This window comes from Neophocaena asiaeorientalis, unplaced genomic scaffold (genome assembly GCF_003031525.2).
Source record: "Neophocaena asiaeorientalis asiaeorientalis breed wild unplaced genomic scaffold, Neophocaena_asiaeorientalis_V1.1 scaffold388, whole genome shotgun sequence".
In the NCBI taxonomy this organism is placed as follows: Eukaryota; Metazoa; Chordata; class Mammalia; order Artiodactyla; family Phocoenidae; genus Neophocaena; species Neophocaena asiaeorientalis.
The window spans coordinates 106503-132559 of record NW_020172738.1 but is presented as its reverse complement, the minus strand read 5'-3'; the positions used below and the strand labels follow the sequence as shown (position 1 = coordinate 132559).

Genomic DNA, 26057 nt, shown 5'->3' with positions numbered 1-26057 from the left:
GTGTGGAGGCTCCAGCTGAGAAATAACTGGGCCCGAAGGGGCGGGGGAGCCCGTGAAAATGAAAGAAAAGGAGGAAAGCAGGATATGTTGATAGATCTAATTGACGTTGATAGAAACTGTGAAATCAGAAGGCAGGGCTGGTTCGGAGGGGAAAAATAGAGCTTGTTTTCAGATTTACTGTATAACACGACTGGAAACTCCCAGCGAAAACATCCAAAAGGCAGCTGAAAACACCAGACTGATGCCAGGGCTGAGTTGTAGATTTGGGAGTTGTCTGCACAGAGAAGATGGTCAGATCATGGGAGTAGGTGAGGTCGCCAAGGAGTACACAGACGATGAAAATAGAAGAGCTGTGGACAGATTTGGGGGTCATCTCCGTTGAGAGAGGAGAGGAAGAAGCAGAGACAACAAAGGAGACAGAAGAACCATGTGTGTAGGTGGTGGGAGGACCCAGCAGGCAGCTCGCAGCATCACAGAAGCTTGCCAGCATCAGTGGTCACCAGCATGGAATGTGAGTCAAAGAGAACGTGCGTGGTCACTGGAACCTTGCGCAAGCAGCTGGACGTGGGTTCAGGGGTTGGGTGGACACTGAAAGAACAGTTGACATCGAGTCTTGGAGGTGAAATCCAGACCGCAGGAGGGTAAGGGTGGCTCTTTACCAAGAGTGTGCAGGTGAATCACTGGTGAAGCTTTTCAGAAATACAGATGCCTGGACCCCCCCCCCCAGAGGTTCTGATGCGGCAGATCCAGGGGTGGGGCCCTGCTTTCTGGGCCTTTGTAAAGCTCCACCAGTAATTCACCGGAGCAGCCAATGCTGAGAACTGCAGCGTTAAGAAGTAACAGTTTGGCAGCATCTATGAAATCTAAACATGCACCAACCCTGTTCAGCAGTTCTACTTTGTTGTATACCTGAGGGAAAGTAGTGCATTTGTTTACCCAATGACAGATACAAGAGTGTTTATAGCAGCTTTGTTTATAACGTCCAGAAACTGGGAACAACCCTATTTCCGTCAACATTAGAATAGATCAATGTGGTGTATACATACAATGGAATACAACTACTCAGTAAAATGAAAGAACTTATACAAGCAGCAGGGTGAAGAAGGTTGAAAGAAGCCAAGTGCAAAAGAATATATATTGACTAAGTCCATTTATAAGTTCAAGAGTTGGCAAAATTAATCAATGGAGACATTGGCCCCAGTAGTGTTTACCTCTCAGAGGCAGTATTGACAAGGAAGGGGCCTGAGGGAACCCTTTGGGATGATGGACATTTTCTATATCTTGATCTGGGTAGTGGTGAAATGGGCATATATAAATGTAAAAGATCCTCAAGCCATACAGTATAGATCACTACACTTTACTATATAGAAGTTGTACCTCAAGTTAAAAAAGAGTAAATGGGCAGTCCAGAAGTAGAGGCAGTGAAAACAGAACATTCTTGAAAGAAAATTGGCAAAAAGAAGAAAAGAGAAAAGTAACTGAAGGCTCTTTTAGGATGAGAACTTTTATGTTTGTAGGCAGAGGAGAAAGAGCTAGAACTTAAGTGGAAAATGATATTCCTTAAGGAGGGTTGCTATCATTGCCAGTTTGCCTTGTCTGTCACACCCAGTGGACACTTGCTCACAGTGTAGCTTGGAGAGGGCTCATCATAGTACATGTTGTTTGAAAGATTAGATGGGTATGTGGAGGGGTGGATGGGTATGTGGATGGGTAAGTGGATGGATGGATGTGTGAATGAGTGTGTGGATGGATGGTAAGTATATAGGTGGATGAATGGGTGTGGGGGGTAGCTGGAGTGTGTTATTAAAGTGAGTGGCTGGGTTGAATGTACAGGTAGAGGGGTTCATCTGAGTCAGAAAAAAAAAGTAAGAGAATGTAAAAATACAAGAGATTCTGAAATAGTGAGGAGGGTAAGGAAGCACAGCCAGGTGAATCGATCTCATTCTAAAACAAGAGTCCAGGGCTTCCCTGGTGGTGCAGTGGTTGAGAGTCCGCCTGCCGATGCAGGGGACACGGGTTCGTGCCCCGGTCCGGGAGGATCCCACATGCCGCGGAGCGGCTAGGCCCGTGAGCCATGGCCACTGAGCCTGCGCGTCCGGATCCTGTGCTCCGCAACGGGAGAGGCCGCAACAGTGAGCGGCCCGCGTACCGCAAAAAAAAAAAACAGGAGTCCAGATGTCTGAAAGTGTGGGGCGTGGCCGTGGAGCCAGGACTTAAGGCAGGCGGAAAGGGTTTAAAGCCACCTCTGGGGAAATCCTATAAAAACCAGCAGCAGATGAATCCAGGATTACAGATGCCATGCCTCGATCTCTTCTTTTACGGTGTATCTTTTAAAGTAGCAGGCATTTTACAAAGCTTTGACTTTGACTTGCAGATGAAGTACAACTTGCCCTCCTGGTGTGACCGAGTCCTCTGGAAGTCTTACCCTCTGGTGCACGTGGTGTGTCAGTCCTACGGTGAGTAGCAAGTTGAGAGGTTTGACTGCCCTAAACTGAAGGACTCCAGTCTGTCCATCTGTAAAATGGGAGAACTCCCTGCATCCCCAGTCAGGTGACCTTAAAAAGGTGATGCATCCTGTCCCATCTTGGGCTGCATCAGAATAAATATCTTCTGGTTTGGGAAACATTTGAATTATGGAGCACTTTTTAAAATAAATCTATATTTATTTTTTTGAAAAGAGCCTGTTAGGTTTGAACCATATAAAAGTGGTGCTTTCATAGATCAGAAATCGTTAACTTTTGGAAGTTCGTATGGTTCAACCGAATGCATCTCATGAGTACACACGCATGTTTGGGGGAGATTTAAAGATAAACTGGGGTAAATTGATGGCAAAGACACAAGATGCAATATTAAAATAAATAATTATGGAAAAGTTATCCAGCCCTGTTTCACCCCCGCAGAGGTTTTGCTGCTACCCAGTGGCCACCTTCCTGGCTCCCAGCCTCTGTGGGGACCCTCAAATCCCCACGTTCAATTCAGGTCCCATAACGTTGAATTGGTTTCCATTCCTTTCTTTTGTGCATGCCTTCTGCTGCCCAGAAGGGACCACAGCAGCTACCCTGGGCTAGTTTAAGGCGCGCACCCTTCAGTCCCCTGGCCTCTGAGCTCTGTGCCCAGGAGGGACTCCACTCCCCTTTAGATGCGCGGAGAGGCAACCCACTCCCACAGCCAAGGAATTGTTCTGCTTCAAAACCTACAAAGGCCCACATCCCACCCTCTGCACTCAGCCTCCTCACTTGTATGTCCCCTCCTCATACCCCATCCACACCCGCACTCTCCAGGCCTGTGACCCTTCCTGCCACCGGCCATCACCCCGGTCCTCTCTCAGCGCTGCCTCTGTCCCTCGTCCTGCAGCTCCACGAGTTCTGCCAATTCTGCTGTCGAGTCTGCCTTCCAGCCACCCTCTGCAGAAATTCAGGAGAAAGTGGTGGCTTGTGGCATTACTGCTTTTTGAGCCTAAATCCGGTTTTCTAAAGGACCCTATCGTGGAGGTTTTTAGAGAGGAGGAGGGAGACTTGTCTGCAAGTGGCCTTGAGGAGCTAGGAGGACACAGCTGCTCCCTGTCTGGGCTGTGCATTAGCGAGGGGGAGGAAAGCCAGGCCTCGCCTGGGAGGCTTCAGTGACTTCCAGGAAGGGCCAGGTTTGAAACATGAAGGGAAGGTTTGAAGAGGTAAGGAATTTTGCTAACAGTATTTCATGGAATGCTGGAGGAGGGTCTAATAAGTTGTGAGTGGGCAGGAAATTGGGAAAGAAAAGGGGATGAATGTCCAGAGCTCAGGAAATGGGGGTAAACTTTGAGCTTGAGTCTCATGGTGGTGACATCAATAGCATGTATCAGTTATCTGTTGCTGCGTAACAACTACCTTAATATTTGCTTATCATCCAGCAGGCTAGTTCAGGCTGCTGCTTCCTGGTCCTGGGATTCCCAGCTGACAGTCCCGGATGTGGAAGTACTTTTTAGGTCTCTGCTTGCCACACATTTACCAATGTCCTCTTGGTTAAAGGAAGTCACCTGGCCAAGCCCAGACTCACTGTGGGAGGGTGGACCCACAGGGCGTGGTTATAGGGAGGCCACCTAGGTAGGTGTCCACCTCCCAGGTTTCAGGCACAGTTACTGTAGTGCTAATGCTATCATGGTCAATACACATCTAAAGTATTTTTAAGAACATTTTTTAAAACTCTGCTTGTCCACCCTTTAACTTCTCCTCTTCTGTTGCCACCACAAACTTGTAGCCCCTCACTCGGCCTGACCCCTACTCCTCCATTTTCTCCCGCTTCACACAGCACCAGATCCTCACTGACTTCTTCCTGCCAATGGCCAAGCATGCTTTAGACTGCTGCCCCTCCTACACCTTGCCTCCTATCTCGGGGAAGGGATGCCCTCCTCCTTACCTGGATAAGCTTTTCACCTGGGCCCTTTGCTCCATGCTTTCCTTCTAGCCCAGTCCCAGCACCTCCACTGTCCCCAGTCCCAGCACCTCCACTGTCCCCAGTCCCAGCAACCCCACTGTCCCCAGTCCCAGCATCCCACTGTCTCCAGTCCCAGCACCTCCACTGTCCCCAGTCCCAGCGACCCCACTGTCCCCAGTCCCAGCATCCCACTGTCTTTCTTCTTCTCATTCTCTTTCTCCATCCATCTCACTGTTGTTTTAAGTTGTCTTTTTGACGGTTGTTTGCAAGCAAGCAATTTTTTTTTCCTCTTTATTGGCCATCTATATTTCTCTTGTGAATTTTCTGCCCATATCCTTTGGTTGGCAGAGGAGTGGTATGTTTATTTTTTCTTTGCCAATTTGTAAAAGCTTTATTGGGAAGGACTTATATATGTTTATTGCCTTCTCGGTCTCCTGTGCTGTGTCTCCTTTGCCCACTGATGCTGGGTGTGTCCTGGAGTTACATCCTCATCTCTTGTCCTCCTTCATGTCTTCCCAGCGGGGCCAAAACATCCTCGAGGCCTCTGCTTCCACCTAACATCATGACCCCAAATCTGAAGATAGATCTCCAGCCCTGAGTACCCAGCCAGACATTTCCACATGACATATCAAAAGCACATGGGACTCAGGATTCCTAGACCTCTGCTCTTTCTCTTAACCCCTCCAAACATGCTCTGCTGCCTCCCCTTCTCATCTAAGCACCAAGCTCCTTAAAAACATCGTCTACACTCAGTGTCTGCACTTTATCACCTTCTACTCTCTCCTGAAATGGCACCTTCAGTGGAAGGTGCCATTTCTCACCGATGGGCTCAGTGACCCTAAATCCCCATCCCACTCTGAGCTGTGAGTGCTTCATCAATACAACAAAATGCTTAGACCAGAAAAAGCTCCACAGTTCATACACGCAATGATCTATATATTTTAAAACTCACAAGTCTTTAGGAAAAACTACTACAGCCACAATTAGCCATGGAGGAGACAGGGTCCCACTCTTTCACTACTTTCAAGCGTGGTTATGGAAGGTCAGTGGAGCAACAGGTACAAAACCATGACACTTCTGGAGGCTTCCATAAGTGCAAGTTGATTTCTGCCATGCGTTTGCCATCCTTGGCTTGACCAGAAGGGTTTCTCCTTCCCTGCTCAGAAATTCCTTCCCTCCCCTGCAGGCAGCACCAGTGACATCATGACAAGTGACCACAGCCCTGTTTTTGCCACATTTGAGGCAGGAGTCACCTCCCAGTTTGTCTCCAAGAACGGTAAGTGGTGGGTGGTGTCCATCCCTCTGTTCTCCATGCAGACAGAAGGCCTGGGTGCTCATCTTCTGGTTGCAGCAATCAGTCGTCTGTGTTAGATAAAGGCTTATCCTTCCAGGCAAGTCCACAGTCCATCCATTGGGTCCCTTCACGTCCAAACCACATCATGATTTCAGTCCCATGTTCTTGCTGTCTTTGTCAAATATGCCAGCTTTTTTTAAACATCAGTGTTAAGACAGTCTTTAAAATTGGGAAAATGAGTGTTTTCCAAGGTGTGGCACATGTGCCACCAAAGACAATTCCGGGTGGGACATGGATGAACATTTATTAGTAAGGCATTTATTTTAATATGTTTTAAATATGACTCTTCTGTGTAAGGCAAGAAACACTGGTTTTCCATTTAGTCTTATGATATACCTTTTTATTTAAATATGATTATTTAAGTTTTAAAAGTGAGTCTATTTAAAGAAAATGTTAAGTCAATCTTAGTGCATGTGCGTGGTAGGCGGTAAAAATTGTGAAGATAGGATGCGGGTGACTGAGTTTGGGGAAACATCAGAGTTAATAATACTCTGTAGATTTGCAGGTGATTTTTCAAGCAATCCCGCTCAGCCCTGGTAGCCAGGCCAGCCTTGTCCCAGCAGGGGTCTGGGTGTTGTCTGTGGCATGTCCAGCCCTGGGTCTGGGTGACCGGGGAGCCATGTTGTCACCTCCTCTGCCCACCCCCCATTTCCGTGGTCAGCAGACATCATTTAGGAGGGCTGAGTGCAGGGCCCAATACAGGTTAGAAAAGCCTGTATTTCTCTGTGTCCTTGGTGCCCTGAGGGGTGTAGGTGAGGCTGGAACCCTGTCTTCTGGGACACTCTTGCCCATAGGCTGTTGGGTCTAACATCCATGGCCCCAGCAGTGTGACCTCCACTCTCCACACAAGCCTTGACCCACCATCCTGCCTCTTTCCTAGCTCTGGTCACTGTGCCTTTTCAGAACCTTCCACCTCTTCTCCAGTCCCCACCCATCTCTCCTGTCTCTGAGTTCCTACAGCGTTGGTGGGGCAGCCTATGCATCACACCCTTGATGAGGACCCTCATCACATCCCCAGGGTCAGCCTTGCCCTTCCTCCACTGGGACTCGGCACACAGCAGATGCTCACAAACACCGATTACCGGGATTGAGCATTGGTTGAACGTCTACCCAAGCAGAGCCTGGCCTTGGTGCTGGGGAGTTAAAAAAAGAAAGGAAGGCTAAGTGAAATAAGCCAGACAGAAAAACAAGTACAAGATACATATATAGTATCACTTATACGTGGAATCTTTTTAAAAAAAAAAAAAAAAAGCCAGCTCATTCAGAGAGTACAATGATGGTTGCCAGGAGCTGGTGGGGTTTGTGGGGAGGAGATGTAAGTCAAAGGGTACACATTTCCAGTTATAAGATGAGTAATTTCCAGGGATCTAAAATTCAGCTTGGTGTGACCATAGGTAATGGTACAGCATTGTACACTTAAAATCTGCTGAGTAGATCCTAAGCATTCTTACCACACAGTTAATTATGTGAGGTGATGGATGTGTTAGTTATCTTGATCTTGATAATCATTTCGGGGTGTGTATGTATATCAAGTCATCGCGTTGTACACTTTAAGTATACACAATTATATTTGTCAGTTTGTCTTCAATAAAGGGAAGAAGAAAACGAAAGAAAAGCAGGCAGGATGGGAGGGATAGAGGAAGGGAATGTGTGTCCCTGCTCTCTGGTAGCTCAGAATTTATATGGAGGGACAGAACACTGTTCAAAGCCAGCCTAAGGACACTTGCAAAAGCATCATCTAAATGAAGAGCATACCTGCAAGTTACCTGGGTACAGGTAAACAGAAGGAGCTCAGAGTAAGCAGCAGGGGTAACTTTGCCCGAGGAAGGGGGACAGGCATCCCTCACTGTGTGAACTTAGAAATGAGACAGATTATATGGAAACATACGTATATGTATAACTGATTCACTTTGTTATAAAGCAGAAACTAACACACCATTGTAAAGCAATTATACTCCAATAAAGATGTAAAAAACATAAATAAAATATAAAAATGGGCAAAAAAAAAGAAATGAGACAGATTTGGGTGTCAGGCGCCTGAACCATTCAGTACACAAGCTCTCTTTGCAAGAAGGGATGCTGCCCAAGGCCACACAGCTTTAGTGGCAAAGCTGAGCGTAGAACTCTTCCCGCTCTGCTTTGCACCAGCTTTGATTCGTCAGAGAGGCTGTTACCATCATCGGGGATGCTTGGTGTGGGTGGTGGGATTTCAGGAGAAACCTCTCCTTCCACTTAGACCCTCAACTTCCCTGGACCCTAGGAAGGAGCTCGGTGTCCGGGGGCTGGTTTGAAACACTCCATCTCCAGACACGTTGTGGAACCGAATCTCTGTTCTCACCTGTTCCAGGCCCCGGGACTGTCGACAGCCAAGGGCAGATTGAGTTTCTCAGGTGCTACGCCACACTGAAGACCAAATCCCAGACCAAATTCTACCTGGAGTTCCACTCGAGCTGCTTGGAGAGTACGTGCTTGCTGAACTGCCTCTTAGGGGGACAGGCACGGCTCTTCCACAAAAGCCTTGTCATTGATGGTGCTTTTCTCCGCTCTCTGGGAAAGACTACGGATCAGCCTCAAAGGGGGGGGGCAGTCACAGAGTGGGGCTGCAGGTGGACGGTACAAGGAGACACCCAGTTACTACAGGGGCCCCCAGTATCCCGCGATACTGCTGCTCCAGCCCCAGAACGGGTCAGTCACTGGTGCACAGACCCCTCGGCCCCTTGTAGACAGCTGGGCAGCTGGACCCTCTCCTTGCCCCTCCGGGCAGAGTTTAGCCCACTCGAGGGTCCTCCAAGCCGGGGCTCCAACTCAACCAGAGGGTCTTGCGCAAAGGTCCAGAGCTTGTGGAAGCCAGCGCTGGGGCCAGAGCAGCTGCTGGTAATCGCTTGTTCTTGCCCGGGGTCCTCTGCTCTTTGCTACATCACAGGCATCCTTCTCAGGTGGTCTGAGCATCCAAAAGCAAACTAGAGATGGACGGCCGCCCAACAGCCAGCAGCAGTTCGCACAAACTGTTTAGGAAACACCCTTTCTAGGTGACGTTTCTAGGCATATTGTCTAAAGCTGTTCCACGGTGAGGGCATCTGTGTGGTTTCTAGCTCTCCTTGCTGAGATGGTCGGGGGTTGGGGGGCGGGGGGAGAGGCTGGCAAATCAACACCACCGAAGGAGGCATTTTGTGACGGGATGACAGATGCTTCCAGAAATTGGGAACAGGACCACCTGTGCCACCAGCTGCAGTGTTGCCCCGCCCCCTTTCCTCCTCAGACCCAGCCTGGGCTGGTGACAGATCCGCCTTCTCCAGGAAGTCTCCAGGTCCCAGTTCACCCAGGAAGGGCAGAGCACTTCCAAAAATGATGAGGATTTTTGTGCGGGTGTTTTTAATAAAATATCAAGGCATTTGCATACATTTCTATGGAAACAGCATATTAGGAAGCTTAAATTAGCATTTCAAAAGGCTGCTATCTTGAGTGGGAGAAACCGTCATGTTTCCTAATCTCCTTGCCTGTGATGTGATGATTTCTTTGTTGCCTGGTTTGTTGCAAAGTGGAGCCAAAAAGGAGGGGAATCTCTGAGTCTCCTAAAAATAATTAGACCCTGTTGGCAAATGACCATCCCGTGCACCAAAACAAAATCCCCAACAAGCCTGACTCCTAAACGGTGCTGTGGCTCCTACAGATACAAGAGGAAGGAGGGTATCTTCACTGGTCCTGGTGGGACCGCCCAAGGAGTCTTCTCTGTCCGGTTCTTGTGCTGTTTTCTGAAAGCCAGCCTTCTTATCCTCGGACAGGTTTCGTCAAGAGTCAGGAAGGAGAAAATGAAGAAGGAAGTGAAGGGGAGTTGGTAGTGAAGTTTGGCGAGACCCTTCCGAAGGTAATTCAAGAACAGGGAGGATTTTGCGTTCGTCAGCCAGCGTTGCTGGCCAGTGGCGGAGCTCTGGCCAGGCCTGACCAGAGGGGGTGGGAATCCCACGGGCCAAATGCAGGAGACGCTGCCTCTCTTTCAAGGCGGCGTATGACGCCCTTCCCAGCAGTGGTTAAACATGGGCCTGAGCCTAGTGGCCCCAATATTCCTAAATGAATTTCGATTCCCCTGATGGATTGTGGAAGGGATCTAGAGGATGCCTCATCTGACCAGGTGACTTTACAGAGAAAGGACCGGAAGCAGATCCCAGAGAGGCTTGTTCATGGTCACGCGGCTGCAGTGATGTTCTGGAACTTTCTGAATGGAGATAGAGTCCATCCTGTCAGTCAGCATGCACCCAGAGGCCTGCACAAGGGGTGTCTTGGTATCTGTGGATGGAAAGGAAAGGGGCAGCCTGGGACCTTTTCATTAGGCCTTACTGTGTTGGGGTCTGCACGCGGAAGGCTTAAGGTGTGAGAAGGTCACAAGTTGTAGCCAGCATGTAGGAGTGAATCCAGGATGTGTGTCTGTCCCTCGCTGAGCCACCCTCCAACAACCCACAGGAAAGTCCAGGCCCACGCGAGGGGCTCCGCTGCAGGTGGACACAGGCCTCCTCCTGCCCAGATGCAGGGCAGGCCCCATGGTGCCCCCTTCAATGCAGCTCCACCCTGGGAGGGGGCCGAGGAGAGGGCTGTACCCTGCTGGGGGGCAGGGAGTGGGGTGCGTTCAGACCTGGCTCCTGGTCCCACCAGAGTCTGTGTATCGGCCCGGTCCCATCCGCCTTGGACCTGGGGTGGGCAGAGGAAGGGCAGGGAGGCAGGGGATGAGGCATGTTTGGAGTCAGGCCCTCTCCCCAGGGCCGGGTCGCAGTGTGACAGGGTTAAGCCTGCCTTGCTGTGCAGGGTGGGCACATGGGTTCCTTCCTGCTCTCTAGGGGCAAGAAAATCAGGGATTCGAATTTGTTTAAAAAGAACGTCTACAGTCCTTTTAACCATGCGTTCCCCTCCTCTGGGCTGGCAACCCTCACCCACCTGTCCCCCACCTGTCCAAGCTAATCCTGTGTCCTTCTCTCTGCAGCTGAAGCCCATCATCTCTGACCCCGAGTACCTGCTGGACCAGCACATCCTGATAAGCATTAAGTCCTCTGACAGTGATGAATCCTACGGTAAGGGTTCCAGGACGGGGGCTGCAGGTGTCACACCTGCTGATCGAGGCCTCTGAGGTAAGGGAAGCGGTGGTAACTCCTTCACAAAAGCCCACCGGCTGCTCTGTTCCCCATCCCTGTGCTGCAGAGGGACAGACACTGGAAAGCTGTCCTTCCGGCCCCATCAGGCTGCTGGGACTGACAGCAAGCAGCCACAACACCTCCCCTCTATGGAGCCTTTCCTGGGTCAGATTCCGTGCTAGGTGCTTGCACGTATTACTTGATTTATCCTGACATGACCTTGTGAAGCAGATACGATTCTCTCAGTTAGTCGATAAGTAAACTGAGGCTCAGAAAGGTGAAGTGACTTGCCTAAGTCACACAGGTCGTAACCGGCTGAGCCCTAATTTGAACCCAGGTCTTCCCGGCATTGCTCAGTGCCCAGACCAGGCAGGCTTGAGAACGCCTGTGGCCCCAGTAACTGTCCTCCTAGAGAGACACCATCTTCTGTAAAATCTTCAGCCTGTCCATGGCTCCAGGTTTGCCCTTGCGCTTGGTACATTCAGCGCAGCTAGAGCGTGGAGTGAGGGGACAGGTAGGCAGAGAGATTCTGGAGCCAGATCCATACAAGCCAGGCTAGGGGTAGATATCGTATCCTGGGGACGGAAGGGAGCCACAGAAGAGTCAGGCCAGATGGTAACATGGTCAGCTTTGCATCTTAGGAATATGTGTTTGCAGTGATCAACACGAGAGATGAGGGAGCCAGGATGAAAGTAGCGATGGTTAAAAAAAAAAAAAAAAAAAAAAAAAATGGAGAGACAGGTTAAAATTGAGAGGTACTGAGAAGGGAAATTGTTTGACCACGGGGATCGGGGGAATAGGGTCGAGCATGGCCCTGAACCTGTGGTTTGAGTTGCTGGGGTTAATGTTTCCGTTTCCTGAACTGGACTGTCTGTGGTGAGTAGCAGACAAAGGAGACTAAAACGGTTCAGCCAGAGAAGTGGGAGGAACGCCAAAGACTGGGGTCGGGGACGCCGTCAGAGCTGGTCAAGACGACGTGGTTGTGATAGCAAATGTGGCCGAGGGATCCAACCAAATAAAGACCAGTGGCCTGCAGACAGAGGGACTTGGAGACTTGTGGGCTTGGGAGAGCTGTGTGCACGGCGAGGGAATGAGCGGGGGTGGGGAGGCCGAGGGCATGAGAGACCAGGATGTGCAGCTGGGTCCAGGGAGGGTGTTTGTTTTCAATGGAAGGAATTTGAGGGGGGGTTAATGCTGATCAGTGGAAGCCGGGAAGCAGAAAGAGGCTACAGACAGGAAGGGTGCCCAGGTGTGTCTGTCACCCACGGTGCAGGCTCTGGATGTAGCTTCCATCACCACCCTCATTGCAGAGGCGGGAAAATGAAGTGACTTGTCCAAGGTCACACAGCCACTGAGTGAGTTTGACAAGCTGCTGTGTGACCTTGGACTTGAACCCAGGCAGCCCAGCTCCAGAATCTTGCCCTCCACTCCCTCCCAGTGCAGCACTGGGAAGAGGGTCCCTGCGCCAGGGCAGGGGCGGGCAGAGCCCGAGGACTGTGATGGAGCAAAGAGAGAGGATCCACGTGGGTGCCAGGGTGTCGGGATGTTTGCTGGCGGGAACACAGGCCTGACGGTTCCATTTTCTTTTCAAACACTGGAGTTCTCCCTGGTCTCCTCCTCTTGGTATTCAGACTGACAAACAGCATATCATACTGACAACTAGGAAAAAAATCATCCAGCAGTCTCATTCCTTGCTACAGCAATCATTTTTATTTTGCTTTCAAACTCCCGTGTTCATCCATAGGCACACATAGATTTCTATGTGAATAATTATCACAGAGACACCATTTACGTTCTGCTTTCCTCACCCGGTATTCGATGATACACATTTTCCATGATCCTCCGACACAGCCTTCATGACGGTTGCTTTAATGGCGTCATAATATTCCACGGATTTACTATATCCCCGGTTTTTAAAGTACTCCTTCCTACTACCACTGAGGCTCTGCACACTATTTTTGTTAGTGTTATCAACAATGCTGAGATGGATCTCTTTGTGGACACTTTTATTTTTTATTGCGGTATAGTTGATTTACAACGAGTTAGTTTCTGATGTATAGCAAAGTGATTCCGTTTTATGTGTGTGTGTATATATATATATATTCTTTTTCGTATTGTTTTCCATTATGGTGTATTATAGGATATTGAATATAGTTCCCTGTGCTATTCAGTAGGACCTTGCTGTTTATCCATTTTATATATAGTATCAATAGTTTACATCTGCTAATCCCAAACTCCTAATTTACCCCTCCCCCACCCCTCTTCCCCTTTGGTAAGCATAAGTTTGTTTCCTATGTGGGTCTATTGCTGTTTTGTAAATAAGTTCATTTGTATCATCTTTTAGATTCCACATAGAAGTTGTAAGTGATATCATATGATATTTGTCTCTGACTTCACTCAGTATGATAATCTCTAGGTCTGTCCTTGTTGCTGCAAATGGCATTATCTTTTTCATGGCTCAGTAGTACTCCATTGAGCATGTGTACCACATCTTTATCCATTCGTCTGTCCACGGCCATCTAGGTTGCTTCCACGTCTTGGCTATTGTAAATAGTGCTGCTGTGAACACTGCGGTGCATGTATCTTTTTGAATTAGCGTTTTCTCCGGATATATGCTCAGGAGTGGGATTGCTGGATCACATGGCAACTCTTTTTAGTTGTTTTAAGGAACCTCCGTACTGTTTTCCCTAGCGGCTGCACCAGTTTACATTCCCACCAGCAGTGGAGGAGGGTTCTCTTTTCTTCGTTGTGGGCACCCTTTTTTTCCTTTGGCTACATTTGTCATTCTTTTGGGTGGTCTCTTTAGGGCAAGTTCCCGTGTCTGCTGGCTCAAGGGTATACATATGTGTGCGGTTGTTGGTGCTCAGCACCCAGCTGATGGCTGTGAAGGCTCCGTCTTGCCTCGTGGACCTTGCCACATCCCAGTGTACAGGTTTCCCCAGATCCTTGCTGGCACTGGGTATCCTTTGCTTCTGCTTTTATTAATTTCATGTCTGTGAGGGAGTCTCTTACTGCTGCCTTAATTTGCATTTTTGATGGCTCGGCAGACTGAACTAGTTTCCATGTACTGAAATCAACCATCTATGCTTCTTTCTGTGGAAAATGTCTGTGGGGTTATCTGCCCATTTATCTGCTGGAGATTTCATTTTGAGGAGTTCAGATAAAATACCCTCTGTGTGAAGCTGGCTGCAACTAATGTTCCCACTCAGTCCTCTTTGCATTTTTGTTTTTTCTCTGTGCAGAAGTTTTAAACTTTTCTATCCTATCTGTCAGTGTTCTTTTGTCATTTCTCACACTGCTTCAAACCTTGGGAAGTTATTCCTTCCAGCAATCAGATTAGTATTTAATTCTGGTTTTCTGCCGGATTTTCTATGATTTACTTTATTTTATATCCACTAATCTGCGTGGAGTTCATTTTGCTGTAAGGTTTGAGATGTTTTCCCCAAATTGCTGACGAGTTGTTGTTCTGAAAGTTTAGTTTCATAATCCCTGCCTTGGCCATTGTCGCAAAGGATCATCTCTGGGCGGGAGAGCTAAATCTCCAGGCCAAATGCATGGTGTTTCTCCGGGGAAATGGCAGGGCTGGGTTGCGGGGGGCGGGGGCGGGTGTCTTGACATGACTGCTGTCTCCCCACCTCCCCAGGCGAGGGCTGCATTGCTCTACGGTTAGAGGCCACGGAAACTCAGCTCCCCATCTACACGCCTCTCACCCACCACGGAGAGATGATGGGTCACTTCCAGGGGGAGATTAAGCTGCAGACCTCCCAAGGCAAGAAGAGGGAGAAGCTCTATGGTAAGTGGGCACAATCCCTCCCCTGCTCCCTCTTCAGTGCTGCTGGGTCGGGGACAGGAACGGAATAGTCTCTCTGCTGTGGCCTCAGACAGAAATGCAGCATCGGAGGGGATCTCAGAGGCAATCTGGCCCAACCCTTAGCAGGTTCGAGAATTTCCCTACAGAACCACAACACCTCACAGCCACAATCACCCTTGCCTGGCCCCAGTCTTTCTTCCTTTTCACACGGGCAAGAGGTCATTTTTTCCTTCTCCTCTTTGCTTTACTTCTTGCTCAAAAGCACTCAAATCACGATGCCTAAAATGCGTTGGGCTTTAATTTTCTACTTGATCTATGTATGAAATGATCAACTTATAAACGTTGTCTCATTTATCTCTCACCATAGCTCTGAGAGCCAGGTGCTACCCTTGTTTGGTAGATCAGGAAACTGAGGCACAGAGAGGTTAAGTGACTGGCTGAAGGTCACACACCGAGTAAGTGGCTGGCCCAAGGGGAAAGTGCAGGTTCACTCACGCAAATTCGTAAACGTGATAGGGTCCCGCCTCTCACACAAACAGTGAGACAGCAAGATGTGGGACGGTCTGACACCCCCTGCTCGTGGGGAGGCCCTGGGCCATCATGGGTGCTGCCTCCCTTGGATGGGGCTCCTCCTCTGCCCTCTGGGGGCTCCTTTCTCTAGCAGGATGTAGACCTGAGGGGGACTTGGCACCCCTGCAACCATAGCCAGAGTCAGATATGAAGACGGGGTCCCAGTTCCCCATTAAGCTCGTGAACGGGTTGGCTTTGGGCACCAAATGCTCTTGTGTTTCTTTTATTTAGATCTGCCAAGAAATATTTGTCTGTTTTATCCCTTGCTGATACCAACAAGTTGGAAATGTTGCATGAAATGACAACTCTGGGTCACACATGCCAACTCTCCTCCCTCTGGAGCCATGCAGGCATAACTAATCCATCACCGAACTCACACAAGGTCTCAGAATCTGCCCCCAGGCGGCCATTATTCACTTTCCAGCCTCTGCTTGCCAGGGGAAACCTCTCTGCCATCCTGGCCCAAGCCCTGGGAGCTGGGCCCTTGCACGCTCTCACATGCTCTTTCCTGGCCCTTTTCTTGCAGACTTTGTGAAGACAGAGCGGGATGAGTCCAACGCACCCAAGTCCCTGAAGAGCCTCACCAGCCAGGACCCCATGAAGCAGTGGGAACCTGCCAACAGGTAGAGGGGAGAGGTGGGGGGGGTGTTGCCAGGGCTTCACTGCAAGCTAGCGTGGCTTTGCAGACCCAGGACTGGGAGTGGGGAACTGGAGCAGAGAGAAAGCAAGGACCCAGAGGGAAAGAAAGCGCTGGCCACGAAAAGCCTGTCATGCTTCCAGCTCCGAGGCTTCTAACCACAAACCCCTGGTGTGACTGCAACAAGGCCAGGGAGGCTCTTCTGTGCTGCAGAGTTCGGTTCAGTTCAACAAACACTGGCTGAGCACTTCCAGGTGTCAGGTTCTAGAGAAACCAAGGCAAATTAGGTGGAGTCCCTGCCTTAGGAAGGTACATCCTACTAGGAAGATGCCCAGTCCGGGAGGCAGCAGCCCCAGAGATGGGCGCATGGAACAGCTGCAGTATTTCCTGAGGACCAGGGATATCAGCAGCCATGGCTCCAGGGCTAAAAGCCCCACCCTGTGACTAAGGCGGAAAAGCATTGTGGGGAAGTGCGTGCAGGCTGCTTTTGGCAGAGACTGAGCTGGGAAGAATCTGGACATCAAAGCCTGGATTACGAGGGGGACAGCAGTCCCCAAATAGCGGGGTCACCACAGCTCACTGATACGGTCTCGAGTTCAAGCCAGTGAGGTTTGTCATGGTGTCCACGCCAGTTTACCTGCCAAGGGGGCAAAGCTGTGCCAGGTAGCCGAGCGAAATCCCAAAAGCCACCACCAAGCCCAGCTTATTCCTCTCCTCCTTTCAGCCCCCACTCCCTGTCCCTCCAGCCCTCGCCTGCCCCAGCCCCCCACCCCATGCACAGCAACTCCCACCCCCCTCCAGCCTCTGACAGTAGCCCTAGGCGTGAAACTATCCCTTTCAATCTTTTTCGCCTACTACAATCCCCTCGATGAAAGCACTGCAGCTCCCAAATGTCTGCTTGACTCCAGAATCAGGATCAGTGTAGGTCAACAAAGTATCTTCCATTGGACCAGCATTAGAATTAACACTTACTTCTGAAGCAGGCTCAATGGATGGGAGTGGGATGTGCTCAGAAACAGGCTGGCTGAGCAGATGGGAGCTGGGGAGCGTGTGTTACAACCTGGGGAGCTCCCAGATGGGAGCTGGGGAGCGTGTGTTACAACCTATATATGCAGAACTCCACTTACTAGTTAGCTCTCCTGAGAGCGCCGTCTTACAAGGAAGGACGACACTCCTGTCACCAAGAGGCAGCACAGTGTGTGTCTCAGGGTCACCTCACCAGGTCTGGGCAGCCCCTCGACAGCTGTTAGCTGACTCCCCCACAGTCGAGGCTGCAGCCTTGACCTCTGTGACCTCCATGCTCATCTTTCCAAACACCCGCATGGCTGATGCCTCACATCCATCCTGATGCCTCACAGACGTGCAAGCCGGCTATCCCAGATGGAACTCTCCATTTACCACCAACACCCTACCACCACCGACAACCCCCATAGTCACTCAGCTCTGCCGTCCATGCCAGCCTCTCATTCCATTCTGCCCACTTGCTCACAGGCCTTCAGACTGTTGCTGGGACAGGTCAACCCCTCATACTGCAGGGCCTTTGCACTTACTGCTTCTTCCCTCTCTCCCTTCTCAGAGAGGCCCTCACGGGCCACCCTACGCCCAGGTGGTCCCAACCCTAGTCTATCTCTGCTCCTTTTGTTACTGTCAGTCAGACTTGAGCAGTGTATAAATATCTCGTCTCTCAGGCACGGAGCTTGTTTTGTCTGTCTCCCCATCATACGTTGGTTCCACGAGAACAGAGACTGTGGCTATCTCATTTACAACCATATTTCCTCCTATTGTTCCTGGTGTTACCAGGCACTCAGTAACTATTTTGTTGTATGAATGAATGAACGAATGAATGAATGAATCCACCACCCCAGAAGTGAAGGAGTTGAGGAGAGCCTGAGCGGGCATCAGAGGACACTCTCCTCAGGCTGGTGCTGACCTGGAGGAGCCCTGAGGTGTGACTGTGTGTGTCTCCCCCGCAGGGTCCCTCCATGCGGTGGCTCCAGCATCACTGAAATCATCAACCCCAACTACATGGGCATGGGGGCCTTTGGGCACATGAAGCAGACCCCATCCCCCGATCAGCAGCCCACCGCCTGGAGCTACGACCAGCTGCTCAAGGACTCCTCCCTGGGGCCTGGAAGGGGGGAGAGCCCTCCGACACCGCCCTCCCAACCACCCGTATCACCCAAGAAGTTTTCATCATCGACAGCAACACGGGGCCCCTGCCTCAGAACGCAGGAGCCAAGGTGAGCATCGTCTTCACCAAGGCCTCTCCCTTCCCTAGGTTTTCACCACCAGGAAATCTGGCCCTAGAATAGAAGCTGCGTGAGAGCAGGGATGTGCGTCCACTTTGGTCACTGACTCATCCCCGGGGCCTAGAACACAGTAGGCTCTCGAGAAGTGCTTGTAGAATCTCCGATTCTTAGCCTATTCGTGTAAACCTGAAAGGTTTTTTAAAAACAGGATTTAAAAAGTTTAAATATAGTGCCTGAGAAAAACACACTCCTGTAAAAATGACCTTCACTGAAAAATACGTTTCTGTAAGTAGTGAACCCTCGTCAACCTCCCACTCCCTGGAGGGCCCTGCAGAGCAGAGGTGGGAATTTCCACGTAGGAATGAGTCCCTCCCCAGCTCCGAGTTCCCCTCTCTCTTCTTAACCACGAGGGTTCCTGTTCCCATGCACAACCCTCCTGTCTCTCCTGTTGAGGCCAATCTGAAAAAACAGCAGCTGGGACCAGGAATTCCGAAGGGGAGGAGAACAGCCAGCCTGCAGAGGGAGGGGGTTTGGCCATGAAACTTCGGGAAAAACCCAGCGGTTAGAGAGAACTGACCTGCATCGAGAACTGGTCCAGGCATCACGTGCCTGGAGGCCCGGAGCCAGGGAGGAGCCCGCAGAGCTGCCGCCTTAACCAAGCAAACCCACGCATGCGTGCCTTGTGCAAGCAAACCCACACATGTGCGCCTTGTGCAAACGCAGGATCGGGAGCCCCCCAAGTTTCTAGTAACCACACGGTGACAGATGGAAATTCAAAGTGCAGACCTTAATTAACAGTGATTGAAGATGAACAAAATATCGTTCGCATCAGCTTCCTTTGGGGGCTGCCTGTACTGTTTATAATGACTTCAGGGCGCGGCTCTGGGCCTGTCTTCCCCTCTCTGAGGTCCTAGGTTCCCCATGGCATTTTCCGTCGTGTGCTAAGAGCCAGGGAACAGCATGTTGTCAAGCACTGTTCCCCTCATCTCCCTCCACTTCCAACCCTCCCGCGCCTGGCCTGGCTGGAGTTTCTTCTGGATTGAAGGGCCATTTACAATTCTTTCTTAAGCTTTTTCTCTTAAAAAAAAAAAAAAAAAAAAAAAAAAAAAACAAAACACTGGACAGACAAATGGAAGGAGGAAGGGATGGAGGGAAGGAGGAGGCAGGGACAGGACAGGGCCTGCCCCCGAGCTCAGCCTTGTCTATCTCTGTACCTCCAGTTTTCACAATTTGTTGATAATATTGTGGACCCTGGTCTTTCCGTAAGAAACCTGGGGGAAGGAGAAGGAGCCTCAGTTTCCTCTCCTGGAAAAATGAGGACAAAAGCCACGTATGGCGGGTCCTGTGGCACCTCTTTGGCAAAGGTCACCTCTTCGGCGACCCCAGGAAACAGAGCTGTAAACAACTACAAAGAACAAGGGGACCGTTTAAGTGAAATGTTTTAAGTTCCCAAAGTAAATGTCTCTTTGTACCCTCCTAACTGGAACAGAGCATATAGCTTGGAACAAGGTGGAGAGATGTTCTCTCCGGTTTCACGGGTGACAGCTTCAGAATGGGGACGTCTGTGTAGGCAAGGGGCCCAGGCTGGGCTCTAAGCTCACTTCTCAGCAAGGAGACGATTAGAGGCAAGAAGCTGGCAGCTCCCACGCCTGCCTGCCACCCTCTTTGCTGCCCTTGACCCCCGCACTGGGCCTGAGAAAAGGCTGTGGAAGAGGGGGTATCACCAGTCCTCCTATCACTGCCCCATAAAAAAGTAAGGGACCAGCTGTCCCAGTTTGCCCAAGACTGTCTCCTTTTTTGCGCTAAGAATCCCTCATCCCAGGAAACCCCTGAATTCTGGGAAAACTGAGACGACTGGTCACCCTGGACCGAAGTCATATGGTTAGAAAGAGGGCTCTTCTCAGACCCTGCTCGGCACTTAACTCCTTTAGAGAACAGCCGACTCCAGAATCTGAGGAGTGAAATCATTGTGGCACAGGAATCAACCCTGTGCCCTGGGGATGGGTTCACTCACTCCACAGCCGTGGCTGCTATGGGAGCTGGTTTCTTTTCACCTTTGGTCAGGGAGATAAGACTTTTCAAAAGTGGTCTTCCCCAGTCTCCCTGCCCCCGCCAAGCCTTCCCCTCTCTGACAGTGACAGAAGCCCCCTCCTCGAGGGAAGACTTGCCCCATCTCCTGCTCTTTTCCCAGGGCAGCGAGCTTTGCAATCACCAAAATGCTTGCACCCGGGGTCCTCTTCCTGGCCCCGTCCCTAATTCTCTGAGGCGAGACCTCTCCTGTCTCCTCACTGAGCGTGGGCTTCAGGTGGCAGGCCACGCATTTTTCTTTTCTCCTTGCCTCTTCATCAGAAACTTCCGGTCAGTGCCATTTTCATCCTCCTGCCCCTTCCTCCCTGTGCTAACTCATAGCAAAGGTCTTTGAGGATCCAGAGGGGGTGCAGAGGCTGGCCCAAGGGAGAGGGACAGACTTCCAAAGTCTTTGTTCAAGGCCCCAACATTTCTGGTTATATAACTGCTTCCAGGTCTTTCCAAAGAGTAATGAGCAAAAGACCAAGTCTACATGTCCCTGAGGCTAGCCTCCCCGATACCCCATATCATCTTGTCTCATTGGCACCTGTGCAAGGATGACATCTTGCCTCTGTCGGCTGCCCACGCTCACTCCCCAAAGAGTCCATTAGCCGTGGCTCTTTGGCAACTTTTGAGCAGTGTTTCAGCACACGCTCCATCAGTACGAGGCGTCACGGCCTGAACAGTTCAGTGCGTTTTCCAAGGGACCCACATTTTCTTCTCAAGAGCTTCCTTATTTTGCAGAAAGCAGAACCCAGAACACTCCCCCTGGGAAATTATGCCATTGGCCAGAAAGTAAAATGTGTTCCCATTCCTGGTTCTCATAATTCGCTCAGCAGGAAATCACCTCCAGCAAGAGCAGTAATAAATCAGGAAACAGACAAACAAAGGAAGCTCTCACCTACTTTGGGGACAGCATGGAGCTCCTTCTCTCTCCATAAGTCAAACAGGCATATTTTCTTGCTACTGGCTTGTTTCCTGATGCATATCTCCAGGTTGCTTCTGATTTTCAACATCAATGCTGTCCGTTTTCTCCTTCTCCCTCTGAGTGAGGACACGAAAGAAACCACACTCACCAGGCGCTCTCCGGGGAGAGGACTTTACGCAGAGGAAAGAATACTGCGTTAATAGGGAATGTCGGTCCCCTGAGCACAGATTTCGTCTGGTTCACAGCCGCCTCCTGCACCTGGGGCAGCGTCGCACACTTGGGGGGCTCCAACACGGCTGTTAAATGGAGCTCCTTGACCTGGGACCCTCGATAAGCACAAGACTTCTGTTCCCCTGCGGGTCAGAGGAGAATTTGCTGAAGACATAGAGGAGAGGCTGCGGGATTCTGGGGGGAAGCCAGGAAGGGAGGTCTGTTAGCAGCAGGGATGGGGGCACTGGCTGTGGAGGGCAGGCTGCTCCGATGAGGATGAAGCAGGTGGTTTTGGATTGGGGTGCCATGTAAGCCCCCCTCATCCCTTCAGTGAAGTCCCCCTTGCTCACCGATGCTCTTGAGTGCACAGTTTCTATGGTGGAAAATGTCCAAGGCAAGAGGTGAGGTTACCTATGAGATCATCAACATAGGAGTAACAGTTCATTCTCCTGCCTTTTAAAAAAGAGTTTTCTTTTTCATCACAGTGGAGTTCACATAACATAAAATTAAGCATAGCGTGTTTCAAGCGAGCGGCTCGGTGGCGTTGAGTACACCCACGATGTGTGCAGCCACCACGGCCATCTAGCTTCTTTATCACCCCCAAAGAACCCCCGATGCATTAAGCGGTCATTCCCCACGTGTGTTTCTTCCCTGCGCATCCTCTTGCCCACGCTCCAGGCCCGGCGATGTGGGGAAGAGCGCGGGGGAACCTTTGCCTCCGGAGGACCCGCAGCTGACCAAGCCTGAGATGTTTGAGAACCCGCTGTACGGGTCTGTGAGTGCTTTCCCTAAGCCGGCTCCCAGGAAGGAGCAGGAATCCCCCAAGATGCTGAGGAAGGAGCCCCCGCCCTGCCTGGACCCGGGAATCTTGTCACCCAGCATCCTGCTCTCCAAAGCCCAGGAGGCCGAGGGCAGCAAGGGGACGGGCAAGCCTGCACCCGCGCCCACGCCCTTCCTCAGCCCTACGCCCCGGCTCCGCTCCTTCACCTGCTCGTCCTCCACCGCCGAGGGCCGCCCACCGGGTGGGGACAAGGGAAGCCCAGGGAAGTCCAAGGCCCCCGCCGGCTCGCAGGTCCCGGTGCCGGCCAAGAGGCCCATCAAGCCTTCCAGGTCAGAACTCAGCCAGCAGACCCCGGCGCAGCGGCCACCCCTCCCGGTCAAGAGCCCGGCCGTCCTGCACCTGCAGCACTCCAGGGGCCGTGACTACCGTGACAACGCCGAGCTCCCCCATCTCGCCAAGCACCGGCCCGAGGAGGCACCGCCCGGCCGGGCCACCATGCAGGTGCGCTCGGGGCGGAGCGGGTGCGCAGGCGCGGGCGTGTGATACGGGTGCATGTGGGTGTGCAAGCACTTGAGTGATCACCACCACCGTGGCCAGGAGTGCGCTCAGGTGCAGACGCACGGGTAGTGCATGCGTGTGCACGTGTGGGATACAATGACCCGGCCCAGGAGTGGGTTCCGAGAAACGGTGTCTGGGAGCTGAGAATGGGAAAGGAGGTAGAGACAGAATTTGAACCCAGCCTATCCCCAAAGTCCCTGCTACTACACTGAAAGGGTTAAAGGAGGGCCTGGGGGTAAACTCTGAGTCCTGTAGGTCAGGCCCATAGGAATAAGGCTTCATAGATACAAGAGCCCAGACCATTTTTATTACGTTATCATCATGAGTATTAGTACTTAAGATTTTCCAGTATTTTAGGGACTTCACACTCAATGTCCCCTTCCTTCCTACAGAATAAGATTTCTTTATGAGCAAAACTAATAGTGGTTAAGAACAGATTCCAGAGCCACACTGTCTTGGGTTTGAATCCCAGCTGTCCCACTTTCTGGCTCTGTGTCTCAGTTTATTCATCTGTAAAAAGGGGGCATCAGGGGAACCTGCCTCACAGGTTCATAGGGAGGATTACATTTTATTATATATCATTACTGTATGTTACAACTTATATGTAAAAGGTATGCATCATCCATTGCATATTGTTTCACATGTATTATATATTACTCCGTATGCATATAACATATATGCACGTATATTAGAATGCGTGTAAGTACTTAGAACAGCGTGCTGGCCCCCTTCAGCACTAGGTTAGCACTAAGCCTGCTCTAGCCCGGGGCATGCAAGGTCATGGGGACCTTTAGTTAAATCTGGCCTGGCGAGAATGCAGAGCTGACAGTCTTCTGTTTTTGTCCCACAGTGAAGCCCCTGGCGAGCTGCCAGCGAGATGGGAGCCCAAAGGAACAGCACGAAGCTGCTGGGACCCTCCCCCAGGACCCCTGTTCGCTCCTCCTACCCAGCTTCCTACGCAGGGCTTCGTCTTTTTCAGGAGAGGGTCTAGCTTCTGTGTGGTCAGCAAGGTGCACTGGCTCTGAAACTTGACACCCAAACCTGAAGTTGGAAGGAAAAACCCACCTGATGGGCACCAAACAACCCGCACACCTGGGCCCCCAGCTTGATCTTGGTACTTGGGACCCAAGAGCCTTGTTCCGGCTGCCATTTTGAAGAAAGGAACTAAAGCGCTGATTTGTGGGTAGGGATATAAATAATAATAATAATAATATTAATAATAATAATGGCTACATGTAGGGAGCACTCAGCACCTGCCAGGTACCGTGCTAAGTGCTTTATGAACATTATGACTTGAGTCTTTAGCCAACTAAAACCACATTCCCAGACCCCTCGGTTCAAAACAGTATGTCCTGAGTGGTTTGGACAAAGCATTAAAAATTAAGGCTAGTGCCCCCCTGTCGTGAGACAGCACTTGGCCTTCAGGGAGCTCTGAGGAATGAGTGGTTAATTTAGGGTACAGTGAACCTGGCCTTGTCTAGCTTCAGTGATGCAAACTGCTTTAGCTAAAGCTGCCGGGGTCCGGCAGAGCCGGCCTGGAGAACAGGGATCCCTGGGTCATCCTAGTTCTTTAGCTGGAAGAAGGAAGAATGTCAGCTCCTACTCTCGGATGAAGAGATGTGGCTTCAGCCTGGACTGGCGATGCCCAGGCTCGTGCCAGGCCCCCCATGCCCTCCTGCAGGTGGGCAGGCACCGCCAGGTCATGGAATGAGCCACACCCCGAGCCTTATCTCATCGTGCTAATAGAAGAGTCTACGCTGTTCATTAGTTGCTCCAGAAAGCCAGCTTTCCCACCTGGCTGCCGGCGAGGGCGGGCCTCTTGGTTCCCGGCTCTCAAAGCAGTGCAGCCTTTTCTTTCCGAACTCTGTGGCTTCTGGCCCTGCTTCCTTGGTTACTAGGAGAATGGGTTGGTGATGCTTGTTCTTGTGCTGCTTTTTGACATCATGAAATTAATGTAGGAAAGCAAATCCAGAAGTGCGTGTGAGTTCAGGAGGATGGGTGCGCGCCCCACATCCCCACGTGCGTCAGTCTACGTGACCAATAAATTGTACCTTTCTCACCTCCCACCCGCGTGGCATTTTTTCCTGACATTCGGCCACAGACGTGCTTCTAGGCTGTCAGGGCTGCAGAGCGGCAGCCCAGGGAGGGGAGGATATCGAGGTTCACGGTAGAGATGGGCCAGCATTGTCCTGACCAGAGGGGACGCGGTAGAAAGAGTTTGAAGTTGGGCGTGGACCAGGACCAGTGGGAGACATCACGCATCTCCGTGGGACTCCAGGCGCACCCTGCAGCCACCAGACTTCCACCAGCATTGTCCCATTGCCACCACCGCCTGCTGTCCTGCAGCCACAAGTTCCTCCTGGCTTTTGTAAGTGTTCGTTGCTGAGCTCCAGAGACAGCACATGTAAACAATCGCCAGGTTGTGGGCCTCCAGACCCCCACGTTCAGGGGCAGCTTGCACTGCTTATGGGTCAGGGGGCAGCACCCAGCCCAGAGGGCCAGTGTGGGTGCTGCCTGGCCCTGCTTCCAGGCTGCCTTGGTCTGGGCTGCTGTCCCCACCACCTCAGGCTACTCGGCCTCTGCTCCTGTTCACAGATACCAGGCCTGGACTCCAGGCAGAGCCTGAGACAGTGGTGTTCTTGGCAGCCACGGAGCAAACCATTCACTGCCCTTCAATGATAGCACGTGGAGGCCGGCAGGGGCGGGGCTGAAATCCCAGCACGACCGAGGCTCGTCATCCACTCAGGTGCGATACCCTCACCCCGAAGGCTCACTTCCTGGTCCCTACATGGAACTTGACCCGAGTCCCCAGGCACCCACCCTCTGACCCCATAGGCCAAGGGCCAAGGTGGAGGGGCAGCTGGAGATACCCAGACATCCTTTAGGCCAGCCCTTCCTACACCCGCCACCCCACAGCTGAGGACCGGGCCACTGATGGCCATGGCACGTGGGGAATCCACCACTGCCAGTGGGTGCTGGCGTGCTATGAGGGGCCTGCAACTCCCACCCCTACCTGGAATGGACACCCAGGCCCTTCTCACCATTTCTGAGGGGTCCCAGGAGAAGCGAGTCCAGGAGCAGCACTGCTCTGAGTTCCGGCGCCCTGAGCAGGTACAGCGCCCCCCTCGCCTCTCCCCCAGGCTCCAACGCCAGCTGTGTCAGCACCAAGCAGGCTTGGACTGTAATGGGATGGACAACGGGGCCCACTGTGGTACCTGGAACTGGACACTGGAAATTGTGAAATTTAAGACGTTTTCATCCTTGTCCTTTCAGCTGCTCAGCCCTGCACCCACCCTTCGAGGTCCCTGACCACGTTTCTCCCTGGGCTCTGGTCCACCACCATCTTTTGGGGCCAGATTTTT

General features: G+C 51.4%; 1 protein-coding gene across 2 annotated transcripts in view; it reads left to right on the top strand.

The window, feature by feature from the left end:
- The window catches only part of INPP5D (inositol polyphosphate-5-phosphatase D), a 128560-nt gene extending 103161 nt beyond the window's left edge, over positions 1-25399 (top strand). Inside the window, exons 18-28 of one of the 2 annotated variants that reach the window (XR_003002624.1) lie at positions 2375-2456; positions 5597-5686; positions 8112-8225; positions 9547-9629; positions 10737-10824; positions 14528-14677; positions 15792-15888; positions 17876-18142; positions 22035-22638; positions 23546-25063; positions 25291-25399. Coding sequence is in view for 1 of the 2 variants with exons in the window: in XM_024740498.1 (XP_024596266.1) it covers positions 2375-2456; positions 5597-5686; positions 8112-8225; positions 9547-9629; positions 10737-10824; positions 14528-14677; positions 15792-15888; positions 17876-18142; positions 22035-22638; positions 23546-23548 (1578 nt within the window). In the remaining variant the exon portion in view is untranslated. Of the gene's footprint in view, positions 1-2374; positions 2457-5596; positions 5687-8111; positions 8226-9546; positions 9630-10736; positions 10825-14527; positions 14678-15791; positions 15889-17875; positions 18143-22034; positions 22639-23545; positions 25064-25290 lie in introns of those variants that run through there. The other variant, XM_024740498.1, reaches the window with a different exon arrangement.
- The last annotated feature ends 658 nt before the right edge of the window (positions 25400-26057 follow it).